We start from the raw sequence: 19603 nt of genomic DNA on the forward strand, positions 1-19603 counted from the left end.
GAATGTAAAAAGTAAACATTTGTTTTTATTGATGCCCTCATGAATTGATCCATCATTGATATAGCACAGTAGATGCATTTATTTTTTATTAAGACATAAAGCTATGTTCAGAACCTCAGCTTATTGATAACCCTCCCAATCATATTTTTTCAATTAACAATAATTCATGATTTCATTCTGAGCCAGGAAGCAATCTTCAAGAAATACTGTCAAATCTCCCAAGTGTTCAGTGGAAGCAATTAATTCCTCATAAGCATTCAATCATCAAACATGAAGCACTTTGGATGATATTTTATATACTGCACATTTTATACATGTTCTCATTCCTTTTTTTCGTGGTAGGATGGAGTAATAAAAACAAGTTAAAGATCCAAAGTGATGCCCTGTCCCGCTGGTCCAGTCCTGCTAGGGGTCAGGGTGAAGAGGTCAAGGGGACCTGAGGGAGTGGCCCAGTCCACCGAGCTCAGCTGCAGCACACTGGAGGTTAAAGCCTGAGGGAGACTTCATGTAGTGATGGTGTGTAGAACTGAAATGTAATGTTTCATAGTCTCTAGTGTCTTTATATTTAAAAAAAATAAGAAGAAATATCAACAAAGATTTTTTTTTTTTAAATCCTCTAAGATGAGCTGCTGGTCATAGGTTAATGCGTAGATGCTCGGGCCGCTTGGCCATGACAGGGTAGGCTTGTTGTTTGAACTGGGACAGGTTGGCACCCGAAGGCTGGCGGATGGGAAGGGGCGCAGAGGCCTCAGAGCTGGCCTGCACTTCCATCTGTTCTGAGGCGGACACCTCCATGACCTGCTCCTGGGGCGACTGGAGACATAGAGAGGATCCGCCGGGCATCAAGGGGCCCCGGGGCCACACGTCACCAGCAGAGAACTTGAAAGGGCTGAAAAGGAATAGGGGACATACTATGACTACGTGCTGATGTGGCATATTCAATGTTACTGCACAAGCTATGTAGGAACAGCCGTAGAGGCTGAAACGATGGAATACCTGACTGGTGTTCTTGGGCTCCCCAAAAAACGTCGGGGTGAGCGGATTTTTGGCTCAAATGAGAATTTTTCCTTGACGTTTTCAAGTACTGATGGAGCAACATACGTAAAGCCCTGCAGAAGCAATGACAGAGGGGTTATGGTCACCAGTACGGCCTACAAATGTATTAAGGAGAAATGAAGGTGAATTGTGTCATGATTTTGTATTATGAGCAAAATGAACACTCAACACATGTCCTATGCGATTACACAGGTTCAGAATTTGTGAAACATCACAGCACAGTTAAATTATATGGCACATGGAAATAATAAGAGGGTGGTTTACAGAGATAGGTGGGATGGACAGAGTAGCTGTTGGGTGGGTTTAAAAGCTCATGTTCTATAATAGTTATGACTCAAAACACGATGTATAATGTATAAAGCCGGACAAGTTGAATTACAGTTTCACGGATGCCCCGCGTTTTCTCCAAATCAGATGTGTTCTTTTTTGGGCAATATATGCGGCGCTTTGTTTATAATGCACTGTCCGCTCGAGGCTTTCCCATGTTGACGCGCTCAGACCATGTTCGAGCCTCGGATTGGACAGTGAAACACACTCTCTCACCTGCGGGCGACGTGCAGACGTTTCATTTCTCTCTCGTGCTGTCATGGCTGAAGCCAGCGCAAATTCCTAATATTCATGTGTCCAGGTGAAACGTGGGACGTCCCTCATTATAAACAAACAGTTGTTTAAATTCATGGTTAATGCGTCATTTTCAGATCTATTAGAAGCGATTAATAGACGAAACAATGTCATTGAACCAATTGGCCAGAGATCAGAGCATTCATCAGCAAAGACGCAGCGCAAGCTGATAGTATTTTGGACAAACAAATTGAAGTCAAAATGATTGATGAAATCGAAGTGTGTCAGCTGTATGGTGATTTGCGATTCATAACTTACATTTTACCGGTACTACCAGTAGTAGTAGGCAAGCCAATAACACCAAGATGGAATGCGTTTGAAGTGATGATGCGCCGCGGAGAACAGCTAGCATGTCCAGCAAAGTACATCGCTAGTGGCACACTAACACGGAACCCAAAACGATCGTGCATAAATTTTGTCCCCCCACACCAAACGCGATCACGACACTGTAGGTTAAAATATCAAAACAAACTCTGAACCAATTATATTCATTTGGGGACAAGTCGAAAAGCATTAAACATTTATGGCAATTTAGCTAGCACTTGCTAGCTAATTTGTCATTTTTAGCTAGCTTGCTGTTGCTAGCTAATTTGTCCTGGAATATAAACATTGAATTGTTATTTTACCTGAAATGCACAAGGTCCTCTACTCCACACATAAAACGGTCAACTGAATCGTTTCTTGTCATCTCTCCTCATTCCAGACTTTTTCTTCTCTTGGCTTTATATTGCCATTGGCAACTTTCATAAATTAGATGCATTACCTCGTCTTTCAATCACCCATGTGTGTATAACCAATGAGGAGATGGCACGTGGGTACCTGCTTCTATAAACTACTGAGGAGATGGGAGAGGCAGGACTTGCAGCGCGATCTGTGTCAGAAATAGAACTGACTTCTATTTTAGCCCTTGGCAGCGCAGACGCTCGTTGGCGCAATAATTGAATAACATATATTTCTAAATTTATTTTGCAACGCTCACGCACGCAATGCGAGCGGTGTAGTCAGTCTGTAACTTCGTGCAGATTAGCAGCTCCACAATGATCTGATCGATTGTCTCCAAGGTGGGGGCTTTTGGTGGCAGCCAGAAGAGACAATCAAAGGAGGATGCGGTGAGCAAAGTTAATGGGCTCGAATTTAGTCAACCTTGTTCTATATAGATGATGCATCTAATTGTGCATGTTATAAACCATTTTTTTGATGATAGGCTATACTCTATGGCTGGATTTATATTTTTTTCCTATGCTACATTAATTTGGCAGACCTAACTTGATTGACCCTCTTTCTACAAGGCCTAGTCTATGAGAGGCCTAATCATATTTGTATGAATATTTTATTAAACGCCTGTTGACGAGTCTATGATATGTAAAACACTAAACAAGAATGGTGTTCATGGGAGGACACCACAGAAGATGCCACTGCTGTCCAAAAAAAACATTGCTGTGCATCTGAAGTTTGCAAAAGAGCACCTGAATGTTCCACAGCGCTACTGGCAAAATATTCTGTGGAGAGATTAAACTAAAGTTTAGTTGTTTGTAAGGAACACACAACACTATGTGTTGAGAAAAAATGGCACATAACACCAACATCAAAACCTCATCCCAACTGTAAAGTATGGTGGAGGGAGAATCATGTTTTGGGGCTGCTTTGCTGCCTCAGGGCCTGTACCGCTTGCCATCATCAACGGAAAAATAAATTCAAGTTTATCAAGACATTTTGCAGGAGAATGTAAGGCCATCTGTCTGTCAATTGAAGCTCAGTTGTGTATGCAACAGGTCAATGAACCAAAACACAGAAGTAAATGGCTTTAACAGAAGGAAATACGCCTTCTGGAGTGGCCCAGTCAGAGTCCTGACCTCAAACCTTTCAACCCTTTCTACTTCCGGCGCCGACCGAGATGGCCGCCTCGCTTCGCGTTCCTAGGAAACTATGCAGTATTTTGTTTTTTTATGTGTTATTCCTTACATTGGTACCCCAGGTAATCTTAGGTTTCATTATATTCAGTAGTTCCTCCCGACTGTATGTAAGAGCAACGTCAACTCACCATCGTTACAACCAGGAATATGACTCTCCCGAAGCGGATCCTGTGTTTTGTCTTCCACCCAATACAATGGATCTGATCCCAGCCGGTGACCCTAAACAACGACGCCGTAAAAGGGGCAAACAAAGCGGTCTCCTGGTCAGGCTTCGGAGACGGGCACATCGCGCTCCACTCCCTAGCATACTACTCGCCAATGTCCAGTCTCTTGACAATAAGGTTGATGAAATCCGAGCAAGGGTAACATTCCAGAGAGACATCAGGGATTGTAACATTCTTTGCTTCACGGAAACATGGCTCACTCGAGAGACGCTAACGGAGTCGGTGCAGCCAGCTTGTTTCTTCACGCATCGCGCCGACAGAAACAAACATCTTTCTGGTAAGAAGAGGGGCGGGGGTGTATGCCTTATGATCAACGAGACGTGGTGTGATCATAACAACATACAGGAACTCAAGTCATTCTGTTCACCTGATTTAGAATTCCTCACAATCAAATGTCAACTGCATTATCTACCAAGGGAATTCTCTTCGATTATAATCACAGCCGTATATATTCCCCCCCAAGCAGACACATCGATGGCCCTGAACGAACTTTATCTGACTCTTTGTAAACTGGAAACCACACACCCTGAGGCTGCATTCATCGTAGCTGGGGATTTTAACAAGGCTAATCTGAAAACAAAACTCCCTAAATTCTATCAGCATATCGATTGTGCTACCAGGGCTGGTAAAACCTTGGATCATTGTTATACTAACTTCCGCAACGCATATAAGGCCCTCCCCCGCCCTCCTTTCGGAAAAGCTGACCACGACTCCATTTTGTTGCTTCCAGCCTACAAACAGAAACTAAAACAGCAAGCTCCCGCGCTCAGGTCTGTTCAACGCTGGTCCGACCAATCTGATTCCACGCTTCAAGACTGCTTCGATCACGTGGATTGGGATATGTTCCGCATTGCGTCCAACAACAACATTGACGAATACGCTGATTCGGTGAGCGAGTTCATTAGAAAGTGCATTGACGATGTCGTACCCACAGCAATGATTAAAACATTCCCAAACCAGAAACCGTGGATTAATGGCAGCATTCGCGTGAAACTGAAAGCGCGAACCACTGCTTTTAACCAGGGCAAGGTGACCGGAAACATGACCGAATACAAACAGTGTAGCTATTCCCTCCGCAAGGCAATCAAACAAGCTAAGTCCCAGTATAGAGACAAAGTAGAGTCGCAATTCAACAGCTCAGACACAAGAGGTATGTGGCAGGGTCTACAGTCAATCACGGATTACAAAAAGAAAACCAGCCCCGTCGTGGACCAGGATGTCTTGCTCCCAGACAGACTAAATAACTTTTTTGCTCGCTTTGAGGACAATACAGTGCCACTGACACGGCCCGCTACCAAAACCTGCGGGCTCTCCTTCACTGCAGCCGAGTAAAACATTTAAACGTGTTAACCCTCGCAAGGCTGCAGGCCCAGACGGCATTCCCAGCCGCATCCTCAGAGCATGCGCAGACCAGCTGGCTGGTGTGTTTAAGGACATATTCAATCAATCCTTATCCCAGTCTGCTATTTCCACATGCTTCAAGAGGGCCACCATTGTTCCTGTTCCCAAGAAAGCTAAGGTAACTGAGCTAAACGACTACCACCCCGTAGCACTCACTTCCGTCATCATGAAGTGCTTTGAGAGACTAGTCAAGGACCATATCACCTCCACCCTACCTGACACCCTAGACCCACTCCAATTTGCTTACCGACCCAATAGGTCCACAGACGACGCAATCGCAACCACACTGCCCTAACCCATCTGGACAAGAGGAATACCTATGTGAGAATGCTGTTCATCGACTACAGCTCAGCATTTAACACCATAGTACCCTCCAAACTCGTCATCAAGCTCGAGACCCTGGGTCTCGACCCCGCCCTGTGCAACTGGGTCCTGGACTTCCTGACGGGCCGCCCCCAGGTGGTGAGGGTAGGTAACATCTCCACCCCGCTGATCCTCAACACTGGGGCCCCACAAGGGTGCGTTCTGAGCCCTCTCCTGTACTCCCTGTTCACCCACGACTGCGTGGCCATGCACGCCTCCAACTCAATCATCAAGTTTGCGGACGACACTACAGTGGTAGGCTTGATTACCAACAACAACGAGACGGCCTACAGGGAGGAGGTGAGGGCCCTCGGAGTGTGGTGTCAGGAGAATAACCTCACACTCAACGTCATCAAAACAAAGGAGATGATTGTGGACTTCAGGAAACAGCAGAGGGAGCACCCCCCTATCCACATCGACGGGACAGTAGTGGAGAAGGTGGAAAGTTTTAAGTTCCTCGGTGTACACATCACGGACAAACTGAATTGGTCCACCCACACAGACAGCGTTGTGAAGAAGGCGCAGCAGCGCCTCTTCAACCTCAGGAGGCTGAAGAAATTCGGCTTGTCACCAAAAGCACTCACAAACTTCTACAGATGCACAATCAAGAGCATCCTGTCGGGCTGTATCACCGCCTGGTATGGCAACTGCTCCGCCCACAACCGTAAGGCTCTCCAGAGAGTAGTGAGGTCTGCACAACGCATCACCGGGTGCAAACTACCTGCCCTCCAGGACACCTACACCACCTGATGTCACAGGAAGGCCATAAAGATCATCAAGGACAACAACCACCCGAGCCACTGCCTGTTCACCCCGCTATCATCCAGAAGGCGAGGTCAGTACAGGTGCATCAAAGCAGGGGCCGAGAGACTGAAAAACAGCTTCTATCTCAAGGCCATCAGACTGTTAAACAGCCACCACTAACATTTAGTGGCCGCTGCCAACATACTGACTCAACTCCAGCCACTTTAATAATGGGAATTGATAGAAATTATGTAAAAATGTATCACTAGCCACTTTAAACAATGCCACTTAATATAATGTTTACATACCCTACATTACTCATCTCATATGTATATATATATACTGTACTGTATATCATCCACTGCATCTTGCCATCTTTATGTAATACATGTATCACTAGCCACTTTAAACTATGCAACTTTATGTTTACATACCCTACATTACTCATCTCATATGTATATACTGTACTCTATACCATCTACTGCATCTTGCCTATGCCGTTCTGTACCATCACTCATTCATATATCTTTATGTACATATTCTTTATCCCTTTACACTTGTGTGTATAAGGTAGTAGTTGTGGAATTGTTAGGTTAGATTACTTGTTGGTTATTACTGCATTGTCGGAACTAGAAGCACAAGCATTTCGCTACACTCGCATTAACATCTGCTAACCATGTGTATGTGACAAATAAAATTGGATTTGATTTGAACCCAATTGAGATACTGTGGCATGACCTCAAGAGAGCAGTTAACACCAGACATCCCAAGAATATTGCTTAACTGAAACAGTTTTGTAAAGAGGAATGGTCAAAATTCCTCCTGACCTCTGAGCAGATCGGATCCGCAACTACAGAAAAGGTTTGGTTGAGGTTATTGCTGCCAAAGGAGGGTCAAACAGTTATTAAATCGAAGGGTTCACAAACCTTTCCTACCCTGTACTGTGAATGTTTACACGGTGTGTTCAATAAAGACATATAAACTTATAATTGTTTGTGTGTTATTAGTTTAAGAACACTGGGTTTGTCTATTGTTGTGACTTAGATGAAGATCAGATAACATTTTATAACCAATTTATGCAGAAATCCAGGTAATTACAAAGGGTTCACATACTTTTTCTTGCCACTATGTATACTGAACAAAAGCTTATTTTTCTCAGTCTGTGCATAAATGTGTTTACATCCCTGTTAGTGAGCATTTCTCCTTTGCCAAGATAATCCATCCACCTGACGACAGGTGTGGCATATCAAGAAGCTGATTAAACAGCATGATCAATACTCAGGTGCACCTAGTGCGGGGGACAATAAAAGGCCACTGAAATGTGCAGTTGTCACACAACACAATGCTACAGATGTCTCAAGTTTTAAGGGAGCATGCGATTGTCCACCAGAGATGTTGCCAGATAATTAAATGTTAATTTCTCTACTATAAGCCGCTTCAAGTCGGTTAGAGAATTTGGCAGCACGTCCAACCGGCCTCACAACCGCAGACCACGTGTAACCAATCCAGCCCAGGACCTCCACATGCGGGATCGTCTGAGACCAGCCACCCAGACAGCTGATGAAACTGAGGAGTATTTCTGTCTGTAATAAAGCCCTTTTGTGGGGGGAAAATCATTCCGATTGGCTGGGTCGGGCTCCCCAGTGGGTGGGCCTGTTTCCCAAGTGGGCTGGCCTATGCCCTCCCAGGCACACCCATGGCTGCACCCCTGCCCAGTCATGTGAAATCCATAGATTAGGGCCTAATGAATTCATTTCAATTGGCTGATTTCCTTATATGAATTTTAACTCAGTAGAATCGTTGAAATTGTTTTGTTTATATTTTTGTTCAGTATAAAATGTCTTTAGAATGTGCATGTAACAAAGAAGGAAAAGCTGTAAAAACAAAGGGGTGGTGGACAGGATATGTAGCCGTCTTACCAGAAAGGCTTGGTTAGCGCTTTCACTCAGCGTGGAGTCGTCTGGGCTGTCTACTGGTGTCTGGCTGGTGAACTTAGAGTCAAACTGGCTCACATCTTCAGCGGATTGCTATGGATACAAGAAATCAGGTGTGTTACAGAGTCTAACGCCTGTGAGAGCTTGAAAGGTTGTCTAAAACAAAACGGAAGCTCTTCTGCTGCTTACCAGGAAAGGCTTGAATGGAGGCTCCACTTTCCTGGCCAGGAGCTCTTCCCAGTTAATGTGTCGGAAGAAGGGATGAGCCTAAGGAAAGATCATCAGAAAATAATTATAACAATTGCTTTTAAATTTCAATACTTCCCTTTCCCCTCTCACTTTTGAACACTTCAATTTAGGGTCATCTTCTGTTGTTTTATGATCAAAGGCTTGAGATAGAAAGTGGTGCTTGCAAGAATGGGGTAAAATCTCAAACTCTCCTGCCCTCAAGGATGAAGTTACAGTTTATTCTTGACAGCATCAAGTCACTCCATCCAAAATCGGTCCATTCCTTCTCTTGTTCTCACCTGCACCTCTGTAGCATCTCCAGCCCCTGCTCCAAGTCTTGACGAGGCATTTCTCTTCAGCAGCTGAAAAACAAGAACTAGTATAAATATATAAGTGATTACAAAAATGAAAATAAAAAGGTAAAATGTTTAAACAAGTAGTCACCCTTTTCAAGAGATCTCTGGCTTCTTGTGTGAGGTAGGGTGGGAGGTTCAGCTTGCATTTTAAGATTTTGTCAATGGTCTTCTTCCTGTTTTCACCAGTGAAGGGTGGCTACATTTGAAGAAAGAACAAAATAATAACCTTGGGTCAACACCACTTGATTGTAATAGAAGTTGTTGTATTACCACATCATTATAAGCAGGAGGCTATGAGAGAAGTTTTGCACTCACCGCTCCAGTCAGCATATCGTACATAAGCGCTCCAAGACTCCACCAGTCTACTGCTCTGTTATGTCCACTTCTCATCAGGATCTCTGGGGCCCTGGCACAACATCCATTTTTTTATACCTATTTTCATGATAGACTGAAGCAGTCACTATATAAAAATTGCACAGTTTTCAACAGATTTACATGAAGAACAGGTGGTGTGTATTTTACAAAGTGTGACTTACATGTACTCTATGGTGCCACAGAAAGTATGGGTGACTGTGCCGCCGTGGATGGACTCTTTACACAGCCCAAAGTCAGTCAATTTCACATGACCTGGAAAAACACAACACAGAAACAAGTCAGTCAATTTCACTTTGAGGTGGATATGCAGAACATTTAGTAATTTACATTTCCTGCGGAATAATGTTGTGTCTTATGTTGATGGGGAGGAAATCAAGTTATATATCGCAATATTATTTTATATATTTGCTACTGTAGGTAGCATTAGCTAGCACTAGTCAGCTGTTAGCCAAAACTCTGGTGTTTGTCATCCTATAGCTTGTTCCCCATCTTTTTATTTTATTTTTTAAAATAAATTTTACCCTCCTTTTCTCCCCAATTTTCGTGGTATCCAATCGCTAGTAATTACTATCTTGTCTCATCGCTACAACTCCCGTACGGGCTCGGGAGAGACGAAGGTCGAAAGCCATGCGTCAAACGAAGCACCACCCAACCAAGCCGCACTGCTTCTTAACACAGCGCGCCTCTAACCCGGAAGCCAGCCGCACCAATGTGTCGGAGGAAACACCGTGCACCTGGCCCCCTTGGTTAGCGCGCACTGCGCCCGGCCCGCCACAGGAGTCGCTGGAGCGCGATGAGACAAGGATATCCCTACCGGCCAAACCCTCCCTAACCCGGACGACGCTAGCCCAATTGTGCATCGCCCCACGGACCTCCCGGTCACGGCCGGCTGCGACAGAGCCTGGGCGCGAATCCAGAGACTCTGGTGGCGCAGCTAGCACTGCGATGCAGTGCCCTAGCCCACTGCGCCACCCGGGAGGCCCCTGTTCCCCATCTTTTTAAATAGTGTTGAAACATGTTTTCACCACTTATTTCCATGACTGATAAAAACTTGTTTTCACATGCCCTCTTGTCTCTCAGCAGCAGACTCACATCCTGACCAGACCGGACACGTCGCGTGCGCGAGCATCGCAAAATAAATTTTGAAATCCATGTTATTCAATTATTGCACCCACACTGCTCGCTAACGAGCGTCTGCGTTGCCAAGGGCTAAAATAGAAGTCATTCCTATTTCTGACGCAGATTGCGCTGAAAGTCCTGCCTCTCCCATCTCCTCATTGGTTTATAGAAGCAGGTACCCACGTGCCATCTTCTCATTGGTTATACCCACGTGGGTGATTGAAAGACAATTTTTTTTGCCGGTAGTCGTGGTAATACTATGGAAGTTTAGATGCGATCACCATGTAAGTGCAATGATGAAAAAGCCTGGAAGGAGGAGAGATGACTAGAAACGATTCGGTTGGCCGTTTTATGTGTGGATTAATTTGTCGGAGTAGAGGACCTTGTGCAGTTCAGGTAAAATAACAATTAAATGTTTATATCCCAGCACAAATTAGCTAGCAACAGCAAGCTAGCTAAATAGGACAAATTAGCTAGCAAGTGCAAGCTAACTAGCTAAATTGCCATACATATTTAATGCTTTTCGACCTGTCCCCAAATTAATGTCATTGGTTCAGAGTTTGTTTTGATATTTTAACCTGCGTGTCGTGATCGCTTCTGGTGTAGGAGGACAAAATACATTCGCAATACATATTGAATCGTGAAAATCACAACCCATATCGAATCAGCACCTCAGCGCGTCTCATGAGGTCCCTGGCAATTCCCAGCCCTAATGTCTAACATGAAGTGCATATACAAGCACAAATGTGGATGTATTTACAGCTAATGTAGCATCAAATATTGTCTGACTTGCAGTGAACATGATTGCAACTCAGGACGTTTGTTCTGATATCCTTGCCCAGCTCCAGCATTACCTTGGTTGTTAAGCATGATGTTTTCAGGCTTCAGGTCTCTATAGATGATGCCTTTCTGGTGCAGATGGCCCAGAGCCATGGAGATTTCTGCCAGGTAAAAACTGCAGATAAGAAAGAGACCACATTTACATTGTATATACACACACTATACTAAATTATTTTCTCTGCCAGGCACAGCCAAAACCTGGTACCCTGATCTTCAGTTTACTGCTTTTATAAATTGCATTTTCCCTTTCACCAACTACATACTGGTGTAGGATATTCCAAAGAAGTGTCTTAGTGCAGTGGATGTAAGAAAACTGCCACTGGTATGACAATATTGCCTTTCGTCTTCTCTACTCACCAGGCTGTGTCTTCCATAAAAATCCCCTCTCTTTCCAGTTGCATAAACAGCTCTCCACCTGAAAATTACAACAAAATTTATTAAAACTGAAACAGACATAAAAAAAAACTATGCAATTGTAGTGTTGTACAAATGCACAAAATAATTGTGGGGAGACTACACCAAATCAACCCATTTACATTTTGAATCCTGACATTGACTGAATTTCAAATACCATAGTGTGCATTTTTCTCTAACTCTAGATGTGCAGACAGGAAGGGATGGTAGACAGGATATAGACACTATTACATACATTATGGTTAGATGTAATGAGCAGAGGCCCATTAAGTGTTGATGTAAAGTATGCAAAGGCCAACATCCTGTGTGTGACAACCAATTCAGATGATAAGAATCATCATTTTGGTGAAACCATCCTTTGGTCTAAGAAAAGAAACCATCTGCATGACTGGGACTGCTAATATGGAAGGAGATTCAGTCTGACTCCCCAGCAACTCTTGGGCAACAGGAAGAGTGTGGAAAGAATGGATGGTTGTTTATCTTCTGGTGAATAGGTCGTTTGGGGTAACTGCCTTTGTGACCCCTGATTTACTGACCGCTGAGGTACTCCAGGATGAGGTACAGCTTTCCCCCTGTCTGGAAGGCGTAGATGAGATCCACGATGAAAGGATGCTTCACTTCCTCCAGGATGTTCCTCTCCGCCTTGGTGTGGGCAGTGTCCTTAGCATTGCGTACAATCATAGCCTGCGAGGCCCCAAAACATTCATGACCATTAGTCACGCTATTACCACTAGTCTGCCATTTCAAAAGCCACATGATAAAATACATTTCATTATCAGTTCACGACAAGCAGCCACTGTCAAGAATGTGCTAACACTGAACTCAGTGTTGCTTAGAATAGTTCTGTTTGAAATTAAGCAATTGGTTTTTCAGTGCATTTTTGTAGCATAGCTTGTTGGACAAATCTTGATGAAGAGGTATGTGACTGCATCTGTCATTAAAGTCCATTTCACTTTCACTGATCAAGCAAAAAAACTATCTATTGTGCAAAATCTAATGGACTGAGACAGCTTCTTAACAGACAAGTCTGCAGCAGCGAAGATGGCTAACTACCAACAAGACCTTACCCACCAACAGGCTTCAAGGAAATATTTGTACACAGAAGCAACATAAAACAATGTATATTTGTCATATTTACTAAGTTTGAGACAAAATTGAGAGACACTTAAGGGCTATGCATGCTGCCAATGATATACTAAATGTAAATAAATGTGTGTTTGAATGTTGTTTTTAGGTACCTTCTTTAAAACCTTCATTGCAAATATCTTCCCCGATGCTGCTCCAGCAACTTTTCGAACTTGAAAAACCTACAAAAAGAAAAAGGGAATAACCAGTTCAACACAATGGGCCACGCCAAATAATGACAAGTGTGACATGGAATTAAAAAATGTCATAAAAGTTATCTTATGAAAATAAATTTGAATAAGAGGAGGATACCTTTCCATAACCACCCTTTCCCAACACTCGCAGCAGTTCAAAACACTCCGGCCTGATGTTCTCTGTTCCTTGATTGACGTTGTCCTCAGATATCTCAATCTTCTCACAGCCGTCCATATTGCTGGGGAAAAAAGTCATGCAATTATATGCTCACTTTCAATACACTGACAGTAGCAAGGTACAATTACTATAACTACTCAACATAATGATTTAATCTTCCAGGCCTTCATAATGCTAAGTGTCAACACTTACAATTCAAAGCCGCTGCACTGGTCCATGAAATCGTTGATCTGAGTCTGACAGAAAATGTGAATTAGCACATTGTAAAAACAAATCTGCTTTATAACCGAAATCACTGCAGAGCCATAGAACCGCAGTAGCATGTCATTAGATTCAACAGGAATGTTGATTATATTTTAAAAGTGTTCAATCTTAGACGCAAGGACAACTGAAATCAATACAATATTAGTTAAAACATGAAGTCAACACAAGCCAACATGCGAGAGCATACCATCATGTGAAAGCAGGTTAAATTAAAATCTGTATTGTCTACATTTAATTCAGAACCCTGGATAGCGGATCGTGAGCTGTAGACTGCTTTTCTTGACAGCCTTGGAATTTACCCCTAATTTACGTTTATTATGTTATAAATGTTAACAAATCTTTATGGAGGTAAATATTTTACACCCCAAAAAACATGTGACGTGATATTCTGTGTTGCCCAAAATCCTTGACAAAGGGCACTGAACATGAGATGCGATTACTTACGAAATGTTTACGCTAAAGTTGTCATTCTTGGTAGCTAACTGTCAGTGCATGAATAGTTATTTCATACCATTTAAACATGGCCCTATACAACCAACTCACTAGCTAGTTGGGCCACGCTAGTTGTCGCAAATTGTTCATAGATAGACCTATCAGAACTGTGGATGTCCACTATAACCATGATTAAAAGCTTGTCCAAATTGGGATCTGCCTGTGTCCACATAAGGACCTCCAGTCCATATTGTTCCGAACTGCAGAAGTGCCAAAATAAACTGTTGCACGCCAGCAACCAAAGTACGCTTGCCTTTGCTGCACACAGACTGTCTAGCAAGTTTGAAAATAGTATATTCGATATTAGTATAACGCGTTACGTATGCAAATGTCGTAATGCAATGTATAACAACTATCTCGCGAAAGCTGAGAACAAGTGACAGCTCATGAGTGTTAATTTAGCTGGTTGATCTATGCGGCTAGCTAATGTTAGCTGGTAGCATTGTCAAAATTGGGCCTAATGCATTGGCAACAAACCAAGACGACAGGCCTATACCTAGTAAGCTAGCTAACATGGCTATTAGCAGTTACATCGAATACTCGTGCAACCACACGCGACATAATCGAGCAAATTACCTCCTCGAGCTCATCGTCGGAGTCATTTTCCTCCGGCTGATCCAAATCGATGTCGAATATACCCGCCATCGCTGATCTCGTTCAGTCCGTGATAATAGCTCACGTTCCCCGCCTCATGGACAAACACACACCGCGGCCATAACCGGCTACTACACAGAGCATGCGCACCACGCAACCAACCAAGTGAAGCGCGGACATGATCGATTTGTTGCAGGAAACGCGGCGAGCTTCAAAGCAGACTGGAATAAAAACATAAAACTGTCATTGACAGTTGGAGGAAACATAGCTAGCAAGTTTATTTTCCACACATAATCATTGAACATTTAGGCGAACATACTTGAAAACAACAGCTTTTGCAAGCAGGAATAGTAATGTCCATCGTGACAGTACAACTTGGACAATGTGGCAACCAGGTAGGCCAAGAGTTGTTCGAGGTGATCAGCAATGATGCAAATGATACGCAAAGAAAGGTTTACAGTGAATGCAGCAGTGAGCGGTTCTTCAATGAGACTGCAAATAGAGGTAAGTTAGCTATTACTAATGATAATAAGCTGGTGTTCCTCTTCTAACATGTAAACTTAACAGATGTGTATTTATCATTTAATGTTGTCGTTGCACAGAACTCGTGGCAAGGTCAGTGCTGATTGACATGGAACCCAAAGTCATCTCACAGATTATTGCAAAGACTGCCAAATCTGGGAAGTGGAGATATGGGGACCGTTCACACTTCAGTCAGAAACAGGGTTCTGGAAACAACTGGGCAAATGGGTAAGGATGTTTTCAATGTGCAGAATTTGTTTGGAGGGGCTGGCCACCTTGTAATTATAATGGCTCTGACGTGACATGAAAAACTGGTCAGGTGACATAATGTACAGTGCATTCAGAAAGTATTCACACCCCTTGACTTTTTCAAAATTTTTGGAAACGTTACGTTACAGCCTTATTCTAAAATTGATAAAGTAAAAATGTTTCCTAATCGAGCTACACACAATGTCCCATAATGACAAAGTGAAAACAGGTTATTAGAAATAACAAACAGAAATACCTTATTTACATAAGTATTCAGACCCTTTGCTATGAGACTCTAAATTGTGGCCGCCATCATTCTTAAATGGAAGAATGTTGGAACCACCAAGACTCTGCCTAGAGCTGGCCGCCCGGCCAAACTGAGCAACCGGGGGAGAAGGGCCTTAGTCAGGGAGGTGACCAAGAACCCGATGTACACTCTGACAGAGTTCCAGAGTTCCTCTGTGGAGATGGGAGAACCTTCCAGAAGGACAACCATCTCTGCAGCACTCCACCAATCAGGCTTTTATGGTAGAGTGGCCAGACAGAAGCCACTCCTCAGTAAAAGGCACATGACAGCCCGCTTGGAATTTGCCAAAAAGCACCTAAAGGACTCAGACCATGAGAAACAACATTCTTTGTTCTGTCAGGAGGAAACCTGGCACCATCTGTATGGTGAAGCATGGTGGTGGCAGCATCATGCTGTGAGGATGTTTTTCAGCGACAGGGACTGGGAGACTAGTCAGGATCGAGGGAAAGATGAACGGAGCAAGGTATAGAGAGATCCTTGACGAAAACCTGCTCCAGAGCGCTCAGGACCTCAGACTGGGTCAAAGCTTCACCTTCCAACAGGACAACGACCCTGAGCACACAGCCAAGACAACGCAGGAGTGGCTTCGGGACAAGTCTCTGCATGTCCTTGAGTGGCCCAGCCAGAGCCCGGGCTTGAACCCGATCAAACATCTTTGGAGAGACCTGAAAACAGCCGTGCAGCGATGCTCCCCATCCAACCTGAAAGAGCTTGAGATGATCTGCAGAGAAGAATGGGAGAAACTCCCCAAATACAGGTGTGCCAAGCTTCTAGCGTCATACCCAAGAAGACTTGAGGCTGTAATCGCTGCCAAAGGTGCTTCAACAAAGTACTAAGTGAAGGGTCTGAATACTTATGTAAATGTGATATTTCTGTTTTTTATTCTTAATACATTTGCAAAAATTTCTAAAAACCTGTTTTTGCTTTGTCATTATTGGGTATTGTGTGTAGTTTGATGAGGGGGGGGGAACTATTTAATCCATTTTAGAATAAGTCTGTAATGTAACAAAATGTGGAAAAAGTCAAGGGGTCTGAGTACTTTCCGAATGCACTGTAGTTAGGAAAAACTATGCCCCGCACCTGACAGCAGTGTCCATAGCACTATAATATGACAACACTGTGTTTTCTTTTCTTTGCGTGTAGATACTGTGTCCATGGACCGCGTCATGAGGAGGTAGTGATGGACATTGTGAGGAGGGAGGTGGAGCACTGTGACTGTCTGGCAGGAATCATGGCCATGATGAGTGTGGCAGGGGGCACAGGGTCAGGGGTGGGCACATACGTTACTCAGTGTCTCCGGGACGCCTACCCAAACTCCTTCATCCTCAACCACCTGACATGGCCCTATGGCACTGGAGAGGTAAGAGGCTTGCTTCAGCACCTGCAAAACATCACAGATCTGTCAACAAATGTGTATATACAGTGCATTCGGAAAGTATTCAGACCCCTTGACTTTTTCCCACATTTTGTTACATTACAGCCTTATTCTAAAATTGATAAAATAAAACATTTTCCTCAGCAATCTATACACAATACACCATAATGACAAAGCAAAAACAGAAGGGAGAAACTCCCCAAATACACGTGTGCCAAGCTTGTAGCGTCATACCCAAGAAGACTCGGTTGTAATCGCTGCCAAAGGTGCTTCAACAAAGTACTGAGTAAATTGTTTGAATACTAATGTAAATGTAATATTTCCTTTTTAAAAATTGAAATTAGCAAACATTTCTAAACCTATTTTTGCTTTGTTATTATGGGGTATTGTGTGTAGATTGATGTGGACAAAAAACAATTTAATAGATTTTAGAATAGGACTGTAACGTAACAAAATGTGGAAAAAGTCAAGGGGTCTGAATACTTTCCGAATGCACTGTAAAGGCCTACCATTTATGTTTTACAATACAGACATATTTCCTATGGAATAAGAAAGTAATATTGCAAAGCATTTACTTTTTACATTTACATTTGTCATTTAAAAGACGCTCTTATCCAGAGCGACTTACAATTAGTGCATTCATCTTAAGATAGCTAGGTGAGACATTTCATTTCCAAAGTAGAAATGAAAAAAAAAATGGACAGTTACAATTATATCATTTTTGAAGGTAGAAACAACATCATCAGTACTCTTTGGATGACCAGTTTTCACTAATTGCTGTATTGTGCTTTCCTTTTGAAGGTGATAGTCCAGAACTACAACTCTGTGCTCACACTGTCACACCTCTACCAGCTCTCAGATGCCATCCTGGTTCACGAAAATGACACGGTTCACAAGATCTGTGCCCAGCTCATGAATATCAAACACATATCATTCAGGGACGTCAACAAAGTCATCGCCCACCAGCTAGGGAGTGTTCTGCAGCCTGCACTCACTGGTGACTCCCATGGTGTCTACAATAGAAACCCCATAGGTGAGCACTGAGCAGCATCAACACTGTACTCTAACAACACACATTCTGTACATATACACACATAAACATATGCCCCCTTGAAGTGTAGTAAGAGGACGAAACAAACCAGTGTGCCAGAAAGTCTTGAAGTTGCATATCACACACTCTGTTTCCAGGTGAACTGATGAGCAGCCTGGTGTGTCACCCAGAGTACAAGCTTCTCAGCGTGTGCAACATTCCCCAGGTGTCCAGCTCCTCTATGGCTTACAGCATGTTCACCTGGCCGGGCCTGCTCAAACATCTACGTCAGATGCTCATTGCCAACTCCAAAATGGAGGAAGGCAAGTGTTGTGTTCTCATAGTGCTGTAATAGTGTTGAACACTAGGAGTCTGTATTGGCTAACTGTGAAATTCCAAATCAATCTATGTCCCCATGCAACTCAACATGGGTCTATTTATATTGATGCTGTTTAGTCATGAATTGTGTTCTGTTTTTTTTTGTGTAGCCATGCTAGTTTGTATAAGCTAGCTTCTCCATCATGTGTTTACTGTTTCATGTCCAGATGTTCATGTTAATGCTCTAAGGACTGTTATTTTTCAGGCATCGACTGGCAGGTGCGAGCCCCCTCTCTCCAGCCTGAAGGGATAGAGAGGACCAGGAGTCACAGACGACCAGGCTTCAACACCTCCCTGGCCAACCTGCTCATACTGCGGGGGAAGGATGTGAACAATGCAGAGATAAGTAAGAGACCAGTACATAGGTGTCTAACTACTATGGGACATTAGACTTTAATATAGATAGTAGTTGATTCTATTTTATTCATTCTAGAATCCAACACAACTTTTGAATGTTTTTAAATCTATAGGTGGATTTCAGCATCCGAGTCTATATACCCCCTGGCTTCCAGCAGATGAGGCTTTCAGCATGTGGAAAACCCCAGTCCCCTTTAACAAGTATGAGAAGTCTGCTATACTGGTCAGCAACAGTCAGACTCTGCTGAGGCCTCTGGACAACATGGTGGGGAAAGCCTGGAACATGTTTGCCTCCAGGTACAGTTAGACACATCATGTAAAAAAGGCATGCATGTTCACTTATATTGAAGTTTTCCAATGCTAGACTTCTGATTTAAACTACCTCATTCCCAGGTTATTGGGTTTCCACATATTGATGTGTCTTTGCTTCCATAGGGCCTACATTCATCAATACACTAAGTTCGGGATCTCAGAGGAGGATTTCTTGGATAGCTTCACATCTCTTGAACAGGTCATCTCTAGCTACAGTCAACTTTGATGCTACGGTCTGCTTTGGACCAGTAAGATACTTTTTGGCCATGACGAAAACCAGGATTCACTCCAACCGCAAATGTATGTACTTTCAAGTTAATTTCTGATTGAGCTAACATATGCAGTGTTTAGCGTAAATGTGGTCTCTGAACATTGCCTTTTAAACATGCATTGTGGACAAATTGCGCGATCAGATTGTATTTCGGCCTAAGCCAATAAAAACTTGCAGGGAGCTGATGCTATATTGGCATGTTATTGGACAGGAGATTGAACATTACACACGTACTGTTCTCTTGTACCAAATGAGTCAGAGCATTAATGTTGAAAGAATTACATGTATAAATTCATTTTACAAAAATTTACAAATAAAATGCCATTATTCAAGTACATTGAGGGGTATAAATACAAGTAACACGTTT

At 43.2% G+C, this 19603-nt stretch overlaps 2 protein-coding genes across 2 annotated transcripts in view; one reads left to right on the plus strand and one right to left on the minus strand.

The window, feature by feature from the left end:
- LOC139548108 (ribosomal protein S6 kinase beta-1-like) lies at positions 1 to 14602 on the minus strand. Its single transcript, XM_071357481.1, has 15 exons — positions 14418 to 14602; positions 13278 to 13321; positions 13026 to 13146; positions 12827 to 12895; positions 12125 to 12272; positions 11532 to 11589; positions 11189 to 11289; positions 9377 to 9467; positions 9156 to 9246; positions 8929 to 9036; positions 8784 to 8846; positions 8446 to 8523; positions 8242 to 8349; positions 997 to 1109; positions 1 to 889 (listed from the first exon to the last, which is right to left on the minus strand). The coding sequence occupies exons 1-15, from the start codon at positions 14484 to 14486 to the stop codon at positions 634 to 636; spliced, it is 1518 nt and encodes a 505-aa protein (XP_071213582.1). The 5' UTR covers positions 14487 to 14602; the 3' UTR covers positions 1 to 633.
- Positions 14584 to 19603, plus strand: part of tubd1 (tubulin, delta 1) — a 6684-nt gene continuing 1664 nt past the window's right edge. Inside the window, exons 1-8 of the mRNA XM_071357482.1 lie at positions 14584 to 14939; positions 15038 to 15185; positions 16657 to 16873; positions 17690 to 17921; positions 18077 to 18241; positions 18502 to 18642; positions 18767 to 18950; positions 19089 to 19265. Coding sequence (XP_071213583.1) covers positions 14789 to 14939; positions 15038 to 15185; positions 16657 to 16873; positions 17690 to 17921; positions 18077 to 18241; positions 18502 to 18642; positions 18767 to 18950; positions 19089 to 19191 — 1341 coding nt within the window. The 5' untranslated portion in view covers positions 14584 to 14788 and the 3' untranslated portion in view covers positions 19192 to 19265. The remainder of the gene's footprint in view (positions 14940 to 15037; positions 15186 to 16656; positions 16874 to 17689; positions 17922 to 18076; positions 18242 to 18501; positions 18643 to 18766; positions 18951 to 19088; positions 19266 to 19603) is intronic.

Source organism: Salvelinus alpinus, chromosome 21 (genome assembly GCF_045679555.1).
Source record: "Salvelinus alpinus chromosome 21, SLU_Salpinus.1, whole genome shotgun sequence".
Lineage (NCBI taxonomy): Eukaryota > Metazoa > Chordata > Actinopteri > Salmoniformes > Salmonidae > Salvelinus > Salvelinus alpinus.